This window comes from Diplotaxodon limnothrissa, linkage group LG3 (assembly GCF_057381915.1).
Source record: "Diplotaxodon limnothrissa isolate DT_005_m linkage group LG3, D_limnothrissa_male_GT1.1, whole genome shotgun sequence".
Taxonomy (NCBI): Eukaryota; Metazoa; Chordata; class Actinopteri; order Cichliformes; family Cichlidae; genus Diplotaxodon; species Diplotaxodon limnothrissa.
In genome coordinates this window covers 29,521,353-29,539,564 of record NC_140598.1, presented here as the reverse complement: position 1 = coordinate 29,539,564, position 18,212 = coordinate 29,521,353, and the positions used below count along the sequence as shown (strand labels likewise).

General features: G+C 41.8%; 3 protein-coding genes across 3 annotated transcripts in view; 1 reads left to right on the top strand and 2 right to left on the bottom strand.

The window, feature by feature from the left end:
* Positions 1 to 8,287, bottom strand: part of LOC146635278 (polymeric immunoglobulin receptor-like) — a 67,745-nt gene extending 59,458 nt beyond the window's left edge. Inside the window, exons 1-2 of the mRNA XM_085350077.1 lie at positions 8,236 to 8,287; positions 7,469 to 7,822 (exon numbers count right to left, since the gene is read on the bottom strand). Of these exons, the coding sequence (XP_085206203.1) occupies positions 7,469 to 7,822; positions 8,236 to 8,287 (406 nt within the window). The remainder of the gene's footprint in view (positions 1 to 7,468; positions 7,823 to 8,235) is intronic.
* A 2,676-nt stretch (positions 8,288 to 10,963) lies between these two features.
* LOC146635277 (uncharacterized) lies at positions 10,964 to 12,570 on the top strand. The gene has a single exon (XM_085345414.1). It carries the CDS (start codon positions 10,964 to 10,966, stop codon positions 12,524 to 12,526), a length of 1,563 nt encoding a protein of 520 aa, XP_085201540.1. The 3' UTR covers positions 12,527 to 12,570.
* A 1,761-nt stretch (positions 12,571 to 14,331) lies between these two features.
* LOC146635276 (protein IFIT1 homolog B-like) lies at positions 14,332 to 17,925 on the bottom strand. The gene is made up of 5 exons (XM_085350076.1): positions 17,921 to 17,925; positions 16,334 to 16,510; positions 15,297 to 15,486; positions 15,032 to 15,223; positions 14,332 to 14,346 (listed from the first exon to the last, which is right to left on the bottom strand). Exons 1-5 carry the CDS (start codon positions 17,923 to 17,925, stop codon positions 14,332 to 14,334), a joined length of 579 nt encoding a protein of 192 aa, XP_085206202.1.
* Between the last annotated feature and the right edge of the window lie 287 nt (positions 17,926 to 18,212).

Below are 18,212 nucleotides of genomic sequence, written 5' to 3'. Positions count from 1 at the left end.
CTCAAGGCGGCTGCCGAGAATGCTTCTTCGCTGGATTATTGTGTAACACTCGTCAGTGTCATTGCAAGTCTGAGCTTTTCCACGAGTTTCTTTCGTGCCGCAACTTACCTGTTCTTCCTCCCTGTGCCAGACTTCTCGTCAGCCTGAGGACCGCTGTTTGGTGAGCTAAAGCCGGAGTCGGAGCTAACTTGAGCATCAGCGAAGGATTGTGTACATAGCCCCGTGTGTCCCCTTCCCATGCCTGTGTTCCCCGGAGACCCTCTTCCCGTACCCCCTCAACTGTATATATCTGCACCTGGTGTCTGTGTGTAAATAGATTGTGAAACTTAGAGACGGTCTGCCTCCGAGTCTCTCCTGAGCCTGACAAGGCGGGCACATCCAGTTATTGGTTCAGAATTTCACAAAAACATATGATGGTCAAAGCTGTCATACGGATATTTAAAGTACTTTGAGAGGTCGAAAGGTAGAAGTCAATGATATTTTAGTTATTCTCTTGAACGGCAGGAGTTGAGAGGTGGTTGCTGCCCCTCTATCAATCATGAGGAAAGATGCGGGCCCTTACATCGGAGGAATCTCCAATTTTGAGGGCTGAACACTCCTCGCTGCAGCGCACACATTATCTAACTAGGAGTTTTGTCTTTGGGATAAATCCACTTTTGTCCAAGGGTGCAGCTGCCACACTACGTGCACAAAAAAGGGGAAACACACACACACACACACACAACTGGTCCAATTTAGATCCACAAATTCTCTCTAAAGGTAAATCACTCAAGGGATCCAGGTTTTCAGCAGAGAGAAGAACAGAAGTTAAGATCACAGAGCCAAAGCATACAAATGTGCAAATTTCAGCAGTAATAATTCAATAATTGTTAAAAAAAAAAAAAAAAGTCTCACCCCAGGTACATCGAGCTGAAGCACAGGAAGCAGCAAGAGCTAGACTTTGCTGTTATAAAAATATAACTGAAGAAAATTAGAATGAAATAGCCGATGCAGGAGCACCATGACTTTTCTTTTTTGTTTGTTTTTTTAACAAACCAGTATTGATTCTCTTCACCATTAATAAGTTGTCTTTTTGAAACACTGTAGCATTTTTATTTATTTATTTATTTTTGGTTCTTTATGGCAGCACTCATAGAGATTTGTGGAAAATGATTCATCGTCTGTAAAAAGCCCCTTAGTCCCATTAGTCTAATGCTGCCAACACCACCCCTTTCATGTGAAAGTGTAAGGAAACAAAGAGAATATAACAGGACTGGCATGGGAGGCAGACACTGAGGCAGACTGAGACTAAAGACTAAACAATCATAGACAAGGACAAAAAAATAAAATAAAGTGACAAAGTAAAACTGAAAGTTAAATAATTTGCTAAACACAAAGGCAGGAAGCACGGTGAACAGGATACAGGGGAACTCTGGGTGATTCATGAAGCACAACACAATGAATGAAACCAAATAGCCCTGCCTGCTACATCCAGATAAAGAGAATCCATTTTATTCGATTTTCTTACCTGGATGAAGAGAAAAGAAATCGCCCAATTCATGGCGCCCAATGCGCCATGAATTGGGCGTAGCCTTAGCCTTAGGATCTAAGGCTAAGGCTACGTTCACACTGCAGGTCTTAATGCTCAATTCCGATTTTTTGATCAAATCCGATTTTTTGTCTGCTTGTTCACACTACAACTAAAATGTGACAGCAAACGTGCTCCTGTGTGAACGCTCAAAGCGGCCTGCATGCGCAAAAGAAGTCGTCACACACGACGCACTCTGTTTAAACCCAGAGCAAACAATATAGTTTGACTGATGGCCCTTAATATAAAGACTTCTGACTTTACGTTTCCCAATTTTTTGCTTTAGGTTATTTTGTTATTTACATAATAATGTAAATAACCTAATAATGATCATTATTGCTGTTTTAGAGAGGAACGGTGCTTAAAAGGATAGTTGCAGACTTCTGTCAGAATCTGCAGATTATACAGTACAAATAAAATGTTCACGTTGTCTTCCCAACTGTTTCACTGGATGGCCAGGAAGCGTTCACGATGTCTTCTCCGCCGCTGATGTCACGGTTCTGGGTCCGTTGGACCCAGTATTTTGAGTTTATTGTGTTTTGATTTAAGTTTGCATCAGGGATTGTGTTCTTGTTCTCTTGTCGTGTTATGGTGATGATTATGATTTCTATTATTAGAGTTCCATGTTTCTGTTTATCTGGGTTTACGATGTGGGTTTAGTTTCTTATGTCATTTCCTGTCTGTCTCTCAGTGTCAGGTCTGCGTCTTGGTGTGGTGTTCTCATTTCCTGTCTTATTGTGAAGGTCTGGGTCTCATGTGAGTGTGTTCAGTTTTACCTTTGTCTCGTCTTGTTGATTATTCCCAGCTGTGTCCACCACCTGTGTGTAATTCCCCTGTGTTTCTCTGTGTATTTAAGTCATGTCTTCCGTCATTGTTGTTGCTGGTCCGTCTGTGTATTCCACCCTGCGTCATCTGTGTGTTTCCCTGCTGTCAACCGCCAAGTGTTTCTGCTCATGTTCAGGTTTGTGCTCTGTAGTTTAGTTTATCCCAGTATAGTTTAGTTCTAGCTCCATTTGCCGTTTGTGTTTACTTTCATGTTCAATAAACCACCTTCACACCTTCACGACTGCCTGCATTTGGATCCTCCTTCATTTCCTCCACACGGCTCACCTCACTCGCCGTGACAGCTGATAATTGGCGTCTGTCTTGTGTCAGTGACGTAAAAGACGGATTTAATGCGACATAACCGTTCAAACAGCAGTCGCTTTCTGAAACATCGGATATGTATCGGATTCAGTACCAGATCGGATTTGAAAATATCGGATTTGTGCCGTTCACACTGTCATACCATGATCGGATATGGGTCGCATAGGGTCAAAAAAATTGGATTTGATGCGCTTTCGCTTTCGTAAGTCAAGATAAATCAAAGAGCCAACTGAAAAAACTGAAGGTAAAGGAACCTTAAAGACTGAAGTGAGACCATACAGTCAGAGTGAAACCGACTAGAAAATGCCCAATAAATGAAAGAGGATACTCCTCCACTTCCTGCCCCAAGTGGAGGAGTTTAAGTATCCAGGGTCTTGATCACAAGTGACGGGAGCAGGAGATCGATAGATGGATTGTTGCTGTGATTACAGTGAGGTGGACACTGTACTGGTCTGTCATGGTGTAGAGAGAGCTGAGTGTAAAAGCAAAGCTCTCGATTTACAGTCACTCTATGTCCCTACCCTCACTTATGGTTATGAGCTGTGGTGACCAAAAGAATGAGGCCTCACCCTTAGAGATAGGGTGAGCAGTTCAGGCATCCGGGAGGGTGTAGAAGTAGAGCCGCTGCTCCGTCACATCGAAAGGAGCCAGTTGAGGTGGTTTGGGGATCTGGATGCTTCCTGGGCGCGGTTTTCTGGGAGATTATATCTCTCGGCTGGCTTGGGAACGACTTGGTATCCCCCCGGACAAGCTGGAGGAGGTGGGCGGGGAGTGGGAGGTCTGGGCTTTTCTGCTTAGGTTGCAGCCCCCCTGACCGGCCCCGGATAAGCAGAAGAAGGTCGATAGATGGATCATGGATAACCAAAACAAAGACCCAAAAAAACATACAATCCTCAAAACACAAGTCTCCCCATTATTATTACAAAGAAAAGAAAAGAAAAAGCTTAGACAGAAACCTAAAGTCAGATGCTTTCAAGAAATCCAGGGACCATCCCACTGGTATATCCCATGATATTGTTGCTCAAAACTCATTATAGAAACAACGCTTAACAAAACTTGGAGGGAGAAGCTGATCTGGTAGCAGCTTTGAACAGAGTTTAAATGAGAATTTCTACCCTGAAAATTGTATATGTACATGGTATTACTAGGAAAACAAACTGCATATGACAGCCCATGTTCTGGAAATTTATTGCCTTGTTACTGAGTAAAACATCAGCTTTTTCTGAAGGGTCAGGTGGGAATTTATTTTCAGACATGATGAAATAAATCAATTTCCTGTTGCTGTAAGACCCGAGGTGTCGTTCTCAGCTGATATTTTGACATGTTTTTGAAGGATTTCAAAATGTATACTCTTTTGCAAAAGTGATTTCCTCTTTATTTTCTCAGATTACGGAAACAAATTGTTTCACTCACACGGTTAATCACAGGATTAAAAACAACAAATTTAAAAAACAAAACAACACACAAAAAAGTGACACAATGCTAACAATAGTTTTCAAGACAAGTTTCCTGATCAGACTTTGTTTGATGCTTGAAAAGATTCAGTCATCCTAAAGTTTCAGTGAGCTCACTCAGTAGAAGAAAGACAGTACTGGTATATAATGAGTTCAATTTTTTAGTTAAATTTATTGAAAAATAATACATACAGACAAATAAAACAATAGAAGCTTTAGGTACGAATAGAAAAAGATGTGTTAAAAGAAAACAAAGATTTGACAAAGATTTTATGCTGGGTGCCTTTCCTTTGGTAAATGGTAAATGGACTTGTTCTTATACAGCGCTTTTCTACTCTTCTGAGCGCTTCAAAGCGCTTTATACAACTTGTGTATTCACCCATTCACACCCATTCGCACAAGCACATGTTTCTAAGTGCTTTCTAACTAACATTTACACACATTCATACTCCGATGGATGCATCGGAGAGCAATTTGGTGTTAGTATCTTGTCCAAGGATGGCATGCAGACTAGACCAACCTTCCGATCAGTAGATGACCTGCTCTACCGCCTGAGCTACAGCCACACTCCTCAGTTGAGGCGGGTGGAAATGTCAGAGTGTGCTGATGTTACAGTGGTTAGAACTGCCACCTCAAAGTGGCTGCGATTCTCAGGATAGCAGTTAACTGAGGCGTTGTCACTGTCACCTAGCAACCCGTGAAGAAATGGTTGGCGTTCCTTAGACGTATGTTCAAAGATGTCTTTAGCATCTTTTCAATGAGTTTTGCCTGAGCTCCTTTCCTGCTTTTTTTCAAAAGAGGTAATTGAATTGAATTGATTGATTGATAATACTATTCATCCAGAGGGAAATTGGGTTAAGGCTGCCAGCGCCATCTTACCGTTCCAACCATACATACATTACACAAACATCACATGGGGAAGACTTCTCTCCAAGATGTTATCCATATTGAGTTCAAAACACAGTCTGAGTACTCACAGCCCTGCCCATCATCTATAATGTCGGCCAGCCTTGTGGGATTTTGAACAGCTGTAGCCGTTTCTTGTACTTCGATAAGCCAGGTCCGAGCCAGCTCCAATCAGTCAGATCGTGGTTCCGAATTGGTAGATGTCGTTCAATGTCCTCCATCGAGAGTGTCGCCAGACACACGACGCAACCGACCATCGAGTATGCGGCAGCAAACGTCTCCTCAGGACAATCAAGCTCTCCCAAGCCCCGGAAGGTGTTAATTCCATTACTGGACCAGTTGATCAAATCCATAATTATTTAGGTTTTAGAGAACAAAACTGAGAAACTCTTTGAGGGTTAGAGAATAAGCGAGACAATACAAAAGACACGAGAAGCCAAGCAGGAAAGATAAGGGAGAGGGAGAAGGAGAAAAGTGTGACCACCTCCGTCAAGAGCAAGAGAATCATGAATAATGCTATAAGAATGGAGAATAGAATAGAATAGAATAGAATAGAATAGAATTGACCATTATTGTTACTGTACATGTACAGCGTGTTTACTCACAGCCTAGGGGAGAAGCTGTTAGTGAGTCTGGAGGTGTTGAACGTCATTGACCTGTGGCACCAACCAGAGTGCACAAGGGGTCACCTGTGATGTCCCTGGTTTTCCTGATAGAATAGAATTCGACTTTATTGTCATTGCACATGCACAGGTACAGGGCAACGAAATGCAGTTTGCATCCATCCAGAAGTGCTTTAGTGATATAGATATATTAGGAGGATATAGGAGGAGCTGATGATGACCCCCAGGGGTGGCAGAGGGCAGCCAATGAGTTTCTGGGCAATATTAATTACCCTCTGGCCAGCCTTCCTGTTCTCAGTTGTGGCTCCTGTGTACCAAACACTCAGGTGGTAGGAGAGCATGCTCTCTACTCAGGAGCGGGAACGGGCCAGGAGCAGCTTCTGTCCAGATTGTTCTTCCTGAGGACAAGCAGAAAGTGTAGCCGCTGCCGGGCCTTCTTTAGCAGGGTATTGCTGTTGTGGGTCCAAGTGAGATAGGCAGAGATGTGGGAGCCCAGAAACCTGAAGGTGGAGACAGTTGGCAGTTTATGATGTGCTGACAGGCTATCCACTCCATGAAACCTGTTTCAGTTCTAAATTTTAGCAGCAGGACATTTCAAATCAGCTGTGGTTGCCTCAGTAGTCTGCTGCTTCTTTCTTTTAAACGTCCACAGAAGCACAGAACCACCTATAGTAACAACAAGGACAGCAGCAACAACAACAGCAGGAACAACCATCAGGACAGTTGGAGTTTCTTTCTCTTGAACGAAATGCATGTTTCCACCTCCATGTTCTCCTTCAGTGATGGGCTGCTCAAACATGCTGTTAAGTGTTTCACCTGCAGAGAAAACATGAATTGTTAGAGCAGAAATGCTGAGACACCAAAATAAGAAACCAACAAGAGTGTGTGTTCTGCAGGTGAAACTACTGACAACAGCTTCAGTTACTCATCTGGAGCAAATTATATTTTACAGCTGCGAAAACAGCAAAAAGTTTTCAAATATACAGCTAAAATATAGCTTTAATGACCAATGTCCACCAAAGTACATTTAGTATCCATGTGTGAGAGAATATGTCCAGAGAATATTCATGGATGTAGTGAAGCAGGACATATAGAGGGTTGGTTGATCTGATATCCTCGTGTTGGTGTTGTTCCCAGACCATCATGAAAATGTTGTTCCAGGATCAACATTGCAAGTGACCAATCAGAATGTTATGACGTCATACTTTTGCGACTTCGGGAAAAACCGGCGTAAAACAAAAAACTGTACTTAAGCTGCGTGAAACCGCCTCTGTCCGCCGATCAACAGACCCTGACCCTAATCCTAACCTTAACCGTAACCCTTTAATAAACAGTAAGTAGAATTGCAACATTGCAACATTGGAATTTCATAAATGCACGAATGGCTTGGCGCGCAAAAGAATAACGTCACAACAATGTGATTGGTCACTTGCAATGTTGAACCTGGAACAACATTTTCATGATGGTCTGGGAACAACACCAACACGAGGATATCAGATCATCCATAGAGGGTTGGTGTGACAGAAGGGGATGCTAAGGATGATCAGAGTGAGATTCTGTATCAAGCCCAAAAGGGAGCAGCTGAAAGAAGAAGATTGCTATGACTTTACCCTTCACACTCGCCATCGGAGTAGAAGTGAGCAGAGGGGACAGTGGGTGAGTTATTTTACCTACACACATATTGGTTGGTCATTTACTATATCACACAAGTACAGAAAATTCTTCTTAAAGTGAGCAAGTGCTGCAATTTCCGGGCTGGGGAAGAGACTCACCTGTGACTGTGAGGTTGATGAAGTGACTGATCTCAGTGTGAGCTCTTTTATTTCTCACAGGGTTCCTCACAGCTACGTGACACTCATACATCCCAGCATCATTAAACGTGACCTTCTTCAGGATCACAGAAACGTCTCCATCCTTCATCTCCGGGTCCCTCAGCTTCACTCGGCCATGAAAAGATGGATGTTGGTAGTTTTCATAGAATCGTTTGTTCCTGTAGAAGTAGACGTAGCCGTCTGTGTTCAGGTCAGCTCTGCTCCACTTCAGCACTGAGATTATTTCATCTGTGGAAATCTGACACTGAAGAGTGACGTCTGCTCCAAACTTCACCTGCACATCCTGCTGCAGAGCTGAAGGAAAGAGAACAATCGGTAAGTATGAAGTTTATCTTGCTCTACTGTTACTTTAATACGTGTAGCTGCTGTTTATACAATGTAAGTGATAACTGAAATGATCAAATCTCACATTTGTCTCCAGTTCATGAAATCGCATGAATGAATTTCAGAAAGCTTAACATTTAACATGCTAATTATCGCTCCTGTGTTTTTTTTTTTTTGTTTGTTTGTTGTTGTTTTTTTGCAGTTTGGGGGCATTGCACAGTGGGCTTGGGGTGTCTGTCATCTCAACTCCTAAGAGGACTATGCCATTGCATTTCAAACTTGCCTCTCTGACTTTGTCTCCAAACCTCTGATATATTCATTCTAATTATGTCAATCCTGTTCACTCCAAATCAAACCTTAGCATCTTCAGTTCAGCCTCCTGCCTTTTCGTGGAACCAGCTCTAAGCCGTTCATCAAAGCAGGTCTCACAACCATCTTGTAGAATGTTACAGGAAAAATGATTCTATGTTTCTTTACCTTCTTTTAAATGTACAAAGATGCCCTTTGTCTATGGTTAGATTAGTTTAGAATTATCCTTTTAGACTTTCCCAGCGAAGACATACTGTTTTGGGACATATTGTTTTAGATTGTTTTATCTCTCACAGCTTTCTCCCAGCTCTCTGCTGACGAGACTAGCGCCACATATGGAGTTGTTTATTTTATCTGTTTATTATTTTCTTATCCTGTTCTCACTGTCTCTCCTATAAAAAGTGCCAAGCCTCTGTTCATGGTGTGAGTTGTTCTTAACAGCTTACCCGTGTGCACGTTAAAGCATAAAAAGTGATCTTGTCTCATTGTGTCTTTATTTCTCCTGGGTCTTTTACAGAGTTTTCCCCCAACATTTCTTGGTCCTTCGAGAGCCGGAGCGCCTCCATCGTGTCCCATCTCCGTGACCAGTCCACGTTGTTCGCCTGTCGACAGCTCACACACCAGGTGTGTGATAAAAGTCCAAGAGCGTTAAATTCGGGTCTTGGCCAACGTCTTAGAAAGCGACCCACGGTGGTGGGGCCCGATCGAGGTGGACCAGACCCGGCGACACTGACCAGGTAGATACAGACACACTGACACAATCTTGCGTAAAAGCGCATTTTAAATTCAGGGAATTTAAAATAGCGGAAGTAGCTCGTCGACAGGTAGCTTTGGAAGCTCGTCGACTGGTAGCGTAGCTCGTCGACTGGTAGCTTTGGAAGCTCGTCGACTGGTAGCTTTGGAGCTCTGGGTAGCTCCCCCAGCTGGGTCTAGACTGGGTCTAGGGAGTAAGTAGCTCTGGGAGCTCCCCTTATGATAAGGGTTCCGGTCGCGCGCGCGTCAAAGCTGTGAATGTGAATGTGAATGTGTGTGTGTGTATTGTTTTAATTAACGGAGCAAGCTGAATTTTCACGGTCCAATAAGAGACTGAGCTGCTCCTACTGTGTTTTTCTTTTACTGCCGTTCACTGACGTGCTGGTGAGTTGAGAGAATGGTCGAGTTCCGTCTCGTAAAGTTCACACCGCTTTCGGAACTAGTCCGAAAGTCGAAGGGCGTGTGAGCAACCACTCTCGTCTCTAATACCAGCGAAGGTCATAGCAGCTGTATCGTGTATATATTACTTAAACAAAAATAAGTAAATACATAAATAAGATGGGTAATCAAGCAAGTGAAATTAAAACTCACTCCTGCTGACGAGTAGTGGTGAGAAAAAAAAAGTCCAGACGCCGGACAAAACAGTGTCTGTAAATTGAGAGTCACAGTGACACATAGTGATTAGGCATATGATTGAAAAATGCCTAGGTTTAGAGCTGTGAGCTATGAGCTGTGAGCAATGCAAAGTTAAATATATATATACGGTATATATATGTATAAATGGGAAACAACCCTAACTTCAAAGTTTGAAATGTGTGAGATGCATGAATTGTTTGAAAAACTAGAAATTATCTAAAAATGCCTTAAGTGAAAATGTAGTGTTGCATCTATTCTCCCAAACCAAGAGAAAAAAAATAAATAAATAAAAAAAAAAAAAAAAAAAAAAAGGAGAAGAAGCATTCTGTAACTTAAAAATAAGGCTGACGTGTTGACAATAGACTAAGAGACTCATTTGCAGAACAGAGAGGCAAGCAACGTCACAGACACCAAGGCTGCAGACAGCCACGCAGAAACAGCAGATAAAATAGAGACAACGCCTGCTAGAACCGTGGAGAGGAAGGTCACTTCACACGAGATTGTAGGAGTAGGCCACAGAGAAATAATGCAAAACAGTTTTGAGGCAGCCACTTAAGAACTTACAGTTTTCAAAGGACAAATTAGTTGTAAAGTCAGCCTCAGGCCACACAACTGTACAACAATTAACTGCCCCTTTAGACCTAGTATATACAGCAAGTGGCCGCAGGTGCTTTATTAAATGCATATATGACCCGTCGTGTCCAGTAAATTTGCTAGGTAGAGACGCTCTGACAAAACTTAAGATAGGTGTAATACCAGAAAAGAATGGCATGACTGCTGAGTGCATGCTAAATGACACCCCACCAGAGCCAGATAGCACTAACACAGAAAACGGTAGCCGCGTGTGTCTCTCTCCAGGCTACGGTGTTCCACATTATTACTGGACTCTCGCTTTGCCACAGCTAAAAGCACTAGTGCATGACGTGTCAAAAATATAATGCTCAGGGAAACCTAAGACCAAAAAGAGGCTGTTTTCCCACACCACCTTATCTTTTTCACACAATCCATATGGACTTTATTGAGCTAAATGAATGCCAAGGGTAAAAATACGCCCTAGTGGTTATAGATGTATTCTCAAAGTGGCCAGAAATCTACCCAGTGAAAAAGGCAGATACAATTTCAGTAGCAAAATGTATGTCTAAGTTGTAGGAAAATAAAGAGATGATTGTAAATAACGAAGAATGTAATGATGTCTATCAAGTGTCTTGCAGATTACAGCCCGGTGACTGGGTTCTGATCAAGGTGCTCCAAAGGAAAAACTGGAGCGCACCCAGGTGGGAGGGACCATATCAGGTTAAGCCATCTAAACTCAGCCGGCACAGGCTCGCCCAATTGTCGTGATCTCGCTCGGTGGAGGGATCAGCCTTTCTGGCCGAGGGGTCTACTCACAACAGGAGGGTGTGTCCTGTTGTCATGAGGTGGTGGCTCCTAATAACTGCAGCGGCCCTGACCCTGGCCGGGCTCCTCATCTTTGCTTCCGTGAGGGACAACAAGTCACGCTATATGAAGAAAAGGCAGACACTGTATGACAAAGGAAAGTACACCAAGTTTCCCCATGGCTACGCCACTAATTTCTGGTGGCAGTTTATGAACACTACAGCTCACTTGAATAATAAAACTGACTGCTATGCATGTACCCATATGCCCCTATCCTCACAGACGTCTGGCCTGTGGCCGTACAGCATACCTGAAGATCGCAGTTGGTGCCTGTTGGGCCTGGCAACACATCCAGGCTACGGTACTCTTTGGTCCAAGGCCAACTACAGCATCCCAGCAAAAGCAACCTGGAGGTCATCGTCACTCACGAATGTGAACTGTTTCGGACAGACCTACCTACTGACCTGGCCCCAAGTCTCAGACCCACTGCCTGATGTAATTCTACTGAACAAACTGAACGCATCACAACTGCCAGTATGTGTGATGAACAATGGATCGCGGGCAGTGGGGGAGCTGCCTACTCACCTATGTAAGTCCATATACACTTTCTGCCCACCAAGGAACGAGAGGAAGTGTATGACCTGTTCAATCAACGCCACCTGTGCCAGTAACACGACGCTGATGGGCCTAAACTGTCGCTCCGACTACAGCTACCGAATGCCACTACAAACAAAGACTCAGTACCAGACAGGATGTGCACGGACGGCACCCAGCAGCAGAGGAACCAGAGTTTTGGCTGACTGGTACTTCCTATGTGGCAACAAGGCTTATCTGTCACTCCCTGAAGGTTGGGGAGGTCTGTGCGCCCTGGTGGAATTATCAGATCACGTTTTCTTCATGCAAAGTGTTGCACATCACCCAAGCAGCCGGCAGAGACGTGAAGTGGACACCGCCTCCCCCAATTCTTTCGGCATTACCGTGGACACTGGAGTGCCGGGAGAGTTTCGCATCTGGGGAGGAGGAGTGAAATTCTTACAGAGCTTGATCCCCGGCATTGGAGTTGCCGAGGTGCGGGATCACGTGGAAATCAACCGATATGCTCTGCTACGACACATCAACTTAACTAAGACCCTGGGAACCGCCTTAGCAGGAGAACAGCAGGCCATCAGAACGATGGTGCTGCAGAACAGACTGACACTAGACCTGCTAACAGCATCACAAGGAGGAGTTTGCAAGCTGATCGGGGAAACATGTTGCACTTTTATCCCTGATGGATACGAAACTGGAGGAGACATTTATGAAGCTTTGCAGAATTTGACCGCTCTGCAAAAATATGTCACTGAACACACACCTGGAGCAGCTACAGCACAAAGCTGGCTGGACTGGCTGTTCAGCGGTTCATGGCTGGCTGCTGTAGCAAAGCCATTTTTCCTTCTAGGTCTCATCATGATAGCACTGCTCATATTAGTGTTGTGTGTGTTGCCATGCCTAAGAGTAATGATTTCACAGATGATAACAACTACAATGACTGCTTATGTTGCCGTGCCTGAAGAAGAACAACATCCCGTTGCAATTCTGTTAGAGGAGAACTTGTACTAGCTGCTAATAAATGACGTGGTGATTAAAAATGACTTGTCAAGTGATCATGCACTGATTAAAACATTAGTAGGTTATGCAAGTTTTCATGCTTTTATTTTTTTGAAGTCTTGAGTTTTAAACAAAGTTTTTCATTTTAAATATAAAGTTTTCATGCTTTTATTTTTTTGAAGTCTTGAGTTTTAAACAAAGTTTTTCATTTTAAATATAAAGTTTTCATGCTTTTATTTTTTTTGAAGTCTTCAGTTTTAAACATAAAGTTTCCATTTTAAATATGAAGTTTTCATTATTTTACATATAAAGTTTTCAATTTAAGGTTTGCATCGTTTTAAGTATAAGGTTTCATGCTTGTTTTTTTGAAGTTTTCATTTTATAATATAAGGTTTCCATCCTTGTATTTTTTGAAGTTTTCATTTTACATATTAGGTTTTCATCATTTTTAAATATAAAGTTTTCATTTTACTTTTCACCCTTTTATTTTTTGTAAGTTTTCGTTTTAAAATATATCCTTTATTTTTTGTAGTTTTAGTTTTATTATTTTTTCTTGTTTATTCCACTTGTTATTTCATTTACTATGTTTTTCTTTGTATTATTTTCTTTTGTTTTATTCTTTAGACCAAATGACTGCCATTTCTGCTATGCTGACATTTTGAAAAATTAAAAAAATTGTTTAAGATACTTAATAAATAACCTTCACAGACAATTGTTGTATACATTTAAAACAAGTTAAAACAGGAGGGAATGTTACAGGAAAAATGTTTCTATGTTTCTTTACCTTCTTTTAAATGTGCAAGCATGCCCTTTTGTCTATGGTTAGATTAGTTTAGAATTATCTTTTTAGACTTTCTCAGCAAAGACATACTGTTTTGGGACATATTGTTTTAGATTGTTTTATCTCTCACAGCCTTCTCCCAGCTCTCTGCTGACGAGACTAGCGCCACATATGGAATTGTTTATTTTATTTGTTTTGTATTTTCTTATCCTGTTCTCACTGTCTTTCCTATAAAAATTACCAAGCCACTGTGCATGGTGTGAGTTGTTCTTAGCAGCTCACCCGTGTACACGTTTGATAAAGAAAGTAACTTTGTCTCATTGTGTCTTTATTTCTCCTGGGTTTTTTACAGAGTTTTCCCCCAACAGTCATTGAAACTTCTAAAAAATATACTGACGCTGAAGTAACTGAGGCCACTGAAGGAGCCCTAAAGTTTACTCTCATCATTTGGTGCTGTCTCAATTTTAGGAAGTCCTCTTATAGCTCATCACCTACTGTCATTAAAGCTGCTGATTGACTTGACCATAAACTGTGTTTTGAATCTCATGCTGATGCCACTACTAAAAAGGTTCAACAAAGACTGTTCTTTTTAAGTTAAATGAGATCTTTTAATGTCTCCTCTCAGATGTTGTCCTTGTTTTATAGAAGTTTTATCGAATCTGTGATGTCTTTTTGTATCGCTGCCTGGTTTGGTAACCTGACGGTGAGGAATAAGAATCGGTTGGGACTTCTGGTAAAAACTGCTCGCAAAATTTCAGGGCATTGGCACGATGGACTTTTGGCCATTTACAATAGAAATGTGCTGAGTAAGGCTCATTCTATTATTAATTGTGTGAACCATCCACTTCACAGTGAGTTTGAGTTGTTGTCTTCTGGGCGCTGTTTTAGAGCACCTCAGAGGAAGACCAAAAGACTCCAGGTCTCTTTTATCCCCACTGCATCTTGTCTCCTTAATGGCAAATAACTGTCCTTGGACTTTCTATCACTATTGTCATTATTATTTCATATTATTGTTCTGTTTACTTTTATCCTGCTGCTAAACTAATTTCCCCTTGTGGAACAATAAAGAATTTGAATTGAATTGAGGAGGACCCATATAAGATAATAAACTCTTCATCCTTAGTGTTAAGATGTTGATACTATACCAGTATCCTTTAAAAGCACAATAAACTTTTTTGCCTTCCAGTAAAAGCTAAATTAAACTATGACTTACTTTTATTTGTAAAGAAAGCAATACTGTTAAATACACCACATTTCTTCTGTGCTCAGCTGCAGTATCCAGATAAACTACATAATTATGCTACATCATTTTTAGCAATTTAGTGATTCCTGGAGCAAAAAGTAACTTTTTGAAAAACTCTGTTACATTCAGAGCATCTTTTAAGTGGAATAAACTGCCTTATGCAATTAGAGAACTAGTGACTATTCATAATTAAAAAAACATTTAAAAGCCTATTTATACAGTTTTAATAAATATTGTAAATATTGTAAGTGGGTAATGTTGTGACCTGTTTTCCACATGTATTGTGCCTCAATGCTTATATTTTTACGATTATTGTGGATGTAAGAGCCAAATTATGTGGATGTTTTGCATCTGTATTACAATCATCTTTATTTTATAATGTTTTATTATATTATACTTGATGGCTTGGGCCCCAGGAAGATTAGCAACCACTATTGTTCAAGTTGATGGGGTTCCTTATGAATAAATAAAGAATTCTTATCATAAAACTGACCTGTTCTCCGCAAAAGAGGACAACGGCGTAGCAGGTGTTCCACTCAACATCATGAGTCTGTACCTCAAGTGCTTTACGAAAACAGTCGATGGCTTTTGATATAGAAGACCTCGACACCTTGAAATAGGCCCAGCCTTGTTCCCCATACACCTCTGGAAGCAAACTTCCTGATGAACCAGTGGCATACTTCACCTGCAGAGGGAGAAGGAAGCGTCAGAGGTTCAACAGCAGTGATCATCATGTTTGATCTGATTGGTGTACATACCAGTATGTCCTCGACTCTCTGACAGTAGCTTTGTGACTGTGCAAAGTCTCCATCGTGATATTTCAGCCAGGCCATGTCTCCATACGTCACAATCAGCCGCCTCTCACTCTCATCACCGTAACTCTCCCTGATGGTCTCCTCTGATTGGTTTAAAAGTGACAGCGCTTCCTCTCGTTGATCCTGAAGATACCTGAGGACCAACAGGTCATCAACAGCTGTTCCACATCTGGTGTTTACAACACCTGACAAGAAACTGACTTGAGGGTTCAACTAACACTTGTTGATGATTCATTAAGGTTTTTATCTGAGGTTCTTGACTCCAGGGTTAGATAATTACTGCATTTCCACCAGAAAAAACAAGAGTCAAAACAAACTTCAGGTATCAGATTTATATCAAGCTTCTTAAAGAATCAGAAACTTCAGCCCAATACTCCAATAAGTTTTCTCTTTCTATCAGGTGTATCTATTGTGCTGTGCTTTTTGGAAATCGAATTTCCCAGAGGAACCCACCCGAGGGATTAATAAAGTTCTATCTTATCTTATTAAGGTTGAAATAATGAAGTAAACGTAGAGCAAGCTAAAGTTTTTCTTCTAGCTGTATTTGCTAAGCTGCATAAATCTGGTGATGGCTCATTTATATTGTTAACTTATGAAGTGAGTTGAATGTGAGCCAGCCATATCTAGTCCAGACAAAATGTTGTAATGTGAAATAAAATTCATCTGTGTTAGCAGCAGGAGCACTGCTGATAGGTAACATTAGCAGAAGAAAGACAGCTCAGGGTTGGATCTGATCCTGAAAACAAAACTATCTCTCTATCATTCAAATATAAATCCTGCTGATTCTGACCACTGTTTCCTTTGACAGTCAAATTTCTCTTTGGTCAGACAGACTTCAGTGAGAAGAACTGTCTTTCTTCTGGCTAATGTTAGCTCTTCTCTTCTGTAGCAGAGTCACAGAAATAAAAGTGTTGAGATTTGAATGAGCAGAATAAATCCACTTTAGCTTTTCCTTCATCAGACAGCTACAGAAACTGTACCTGAAATAAGCCAAGAGGCTGTAGAAGCAACCTGCTCCTTTATACGGACTCTGATGAAACTCTATGTCGATCTCTGTTCGGGTGATCAGTTTTTTCGGGGATACGTCCAGCTTCAGATCCCAGGTGAAGTGACACTGCAACTGTTGCAGCCTGCTGAGCAGAGCGCTGCTATCTTCACTGTAAGAGAGTCACAAAGAAAACGCTGTGAGGAGCATCAGAGGGAGAGCATCAAACCAGGACTGGCTGAACCGAGGCTCACTCAGTGCTCTGACACACTACAACCAGCACATGATCAAACATCCTCACTCAGAAACTCTCATGCCAGTTCACCCACACCTCCCAGCTCCTCTCCTTGACAAAAATTCAGTTTGTGTGATCAACCAATGAAATCAGTGATGTGAAGTAGATCTGTGGTTTGAATCTCACACTGAGGAACCAAAAGAAACCTTAGATGTGGAGTGAGACACAAACACAGGGGGACAGCTAATGTTGTGATACAATGTTTAATTCATTTGATCACATGCCAGTGTTAAAATGTCTAGTTATTGATGTAAGATGTGTCATGTTTCAGCTGTGTTCAGGCAGGAGAGGACCCAAACACAAACTCACGGGGACACGGGAAATAAACTCAAAAGCACCGCTTTATTTCAGACTTGAGGAAAGGATACAAAACTAAACTTCACAGTGAGGCACACAAGTAACACACAACATGAGGGACGACACGACACTGACTCAGAGAAACACAGGGCTTAAATACACTGTGAAGTAAGAGGGGAATGAGACAGAAGGAGGGCACAGCTGGGAGAAATCAGAACTGACGAGACAAGGAAGCAAAGCAGGATGCACGCACATGAGACAGACCTTCAAAGTAAAACAGGAAGTACAACACTGAGACGTGAACTTGACACCGTGGAGACAGAGCAACTAAGAAACACAGAGATATAAACCATAAGGCAGAGCACTCTAAGGACCAAAATACACAGACGGAAATACTAGGCATGGAGCACAAGAAAACTAAATTTAAGGGAGTAACTAAAGACCAACAATGAGGACATAACTTACAACACAAAGTGACAAAAAACACAGGAAACTCAAAACACTTCATCAAAAAAACCCAGGACCCTGACAAGATGCATCAGTTGCCCGTGTTTTTTCAGTTACCAGTGTTCATGATGTGGAATTAATATTGTTGAAGAGTTAAGCACTGAAGTAGGCAAGCAGGGACACGGACTCAAACATGCATGCAAGGTAGTGTTGAGCAATCAGGGCTAAATTGTGTGGATTTTGATACCCAAGTGGGAGGTTATTAATTTTATTTTGTTTCTTATTTGACTGATAGAATATTTGTTTACTAAAATAATCGATACCTGCAGCACAGATTATTATTATTACATAACAGGTTTATAATTTTATAACCTCCACTTTTTCCTCTTCCTCTGATTCACAGACTCCTGGACTGTGTTACTTTGTATCCCTCTGTGTGCACCTGAGCGCCAGGTAAACTAAACTACTGCTGGATTTAAAGTCCATCAGGTGGACAATTTGTGATAAATGACCGATTATTTATCAAAGGTTTGGCAGACTGACCTCATGTTGGAGCACACAGAGACCTCCTCCTCCTCAGACTGAGCAAAGTGATGACTGAACACAAAGAGTGCGTGGACCGATCTGTGAAGCTGTCACCTCAGTTACACAAACCACACACCCCTGCTCCTGCTGCCTTCAGGGCCCCGCTGAAAACAAGTAAAAGTGAGAATCCATCTGCTCGTGTCTCTCCTCTCCTCTCCTCTCCTCTCCTCTCGTGAATTTAATGGCCATAAATATAAAGGATGTTAGGAGACGGGAGTCACACATTTGAGACAGGAGGAAAGCGTACCGA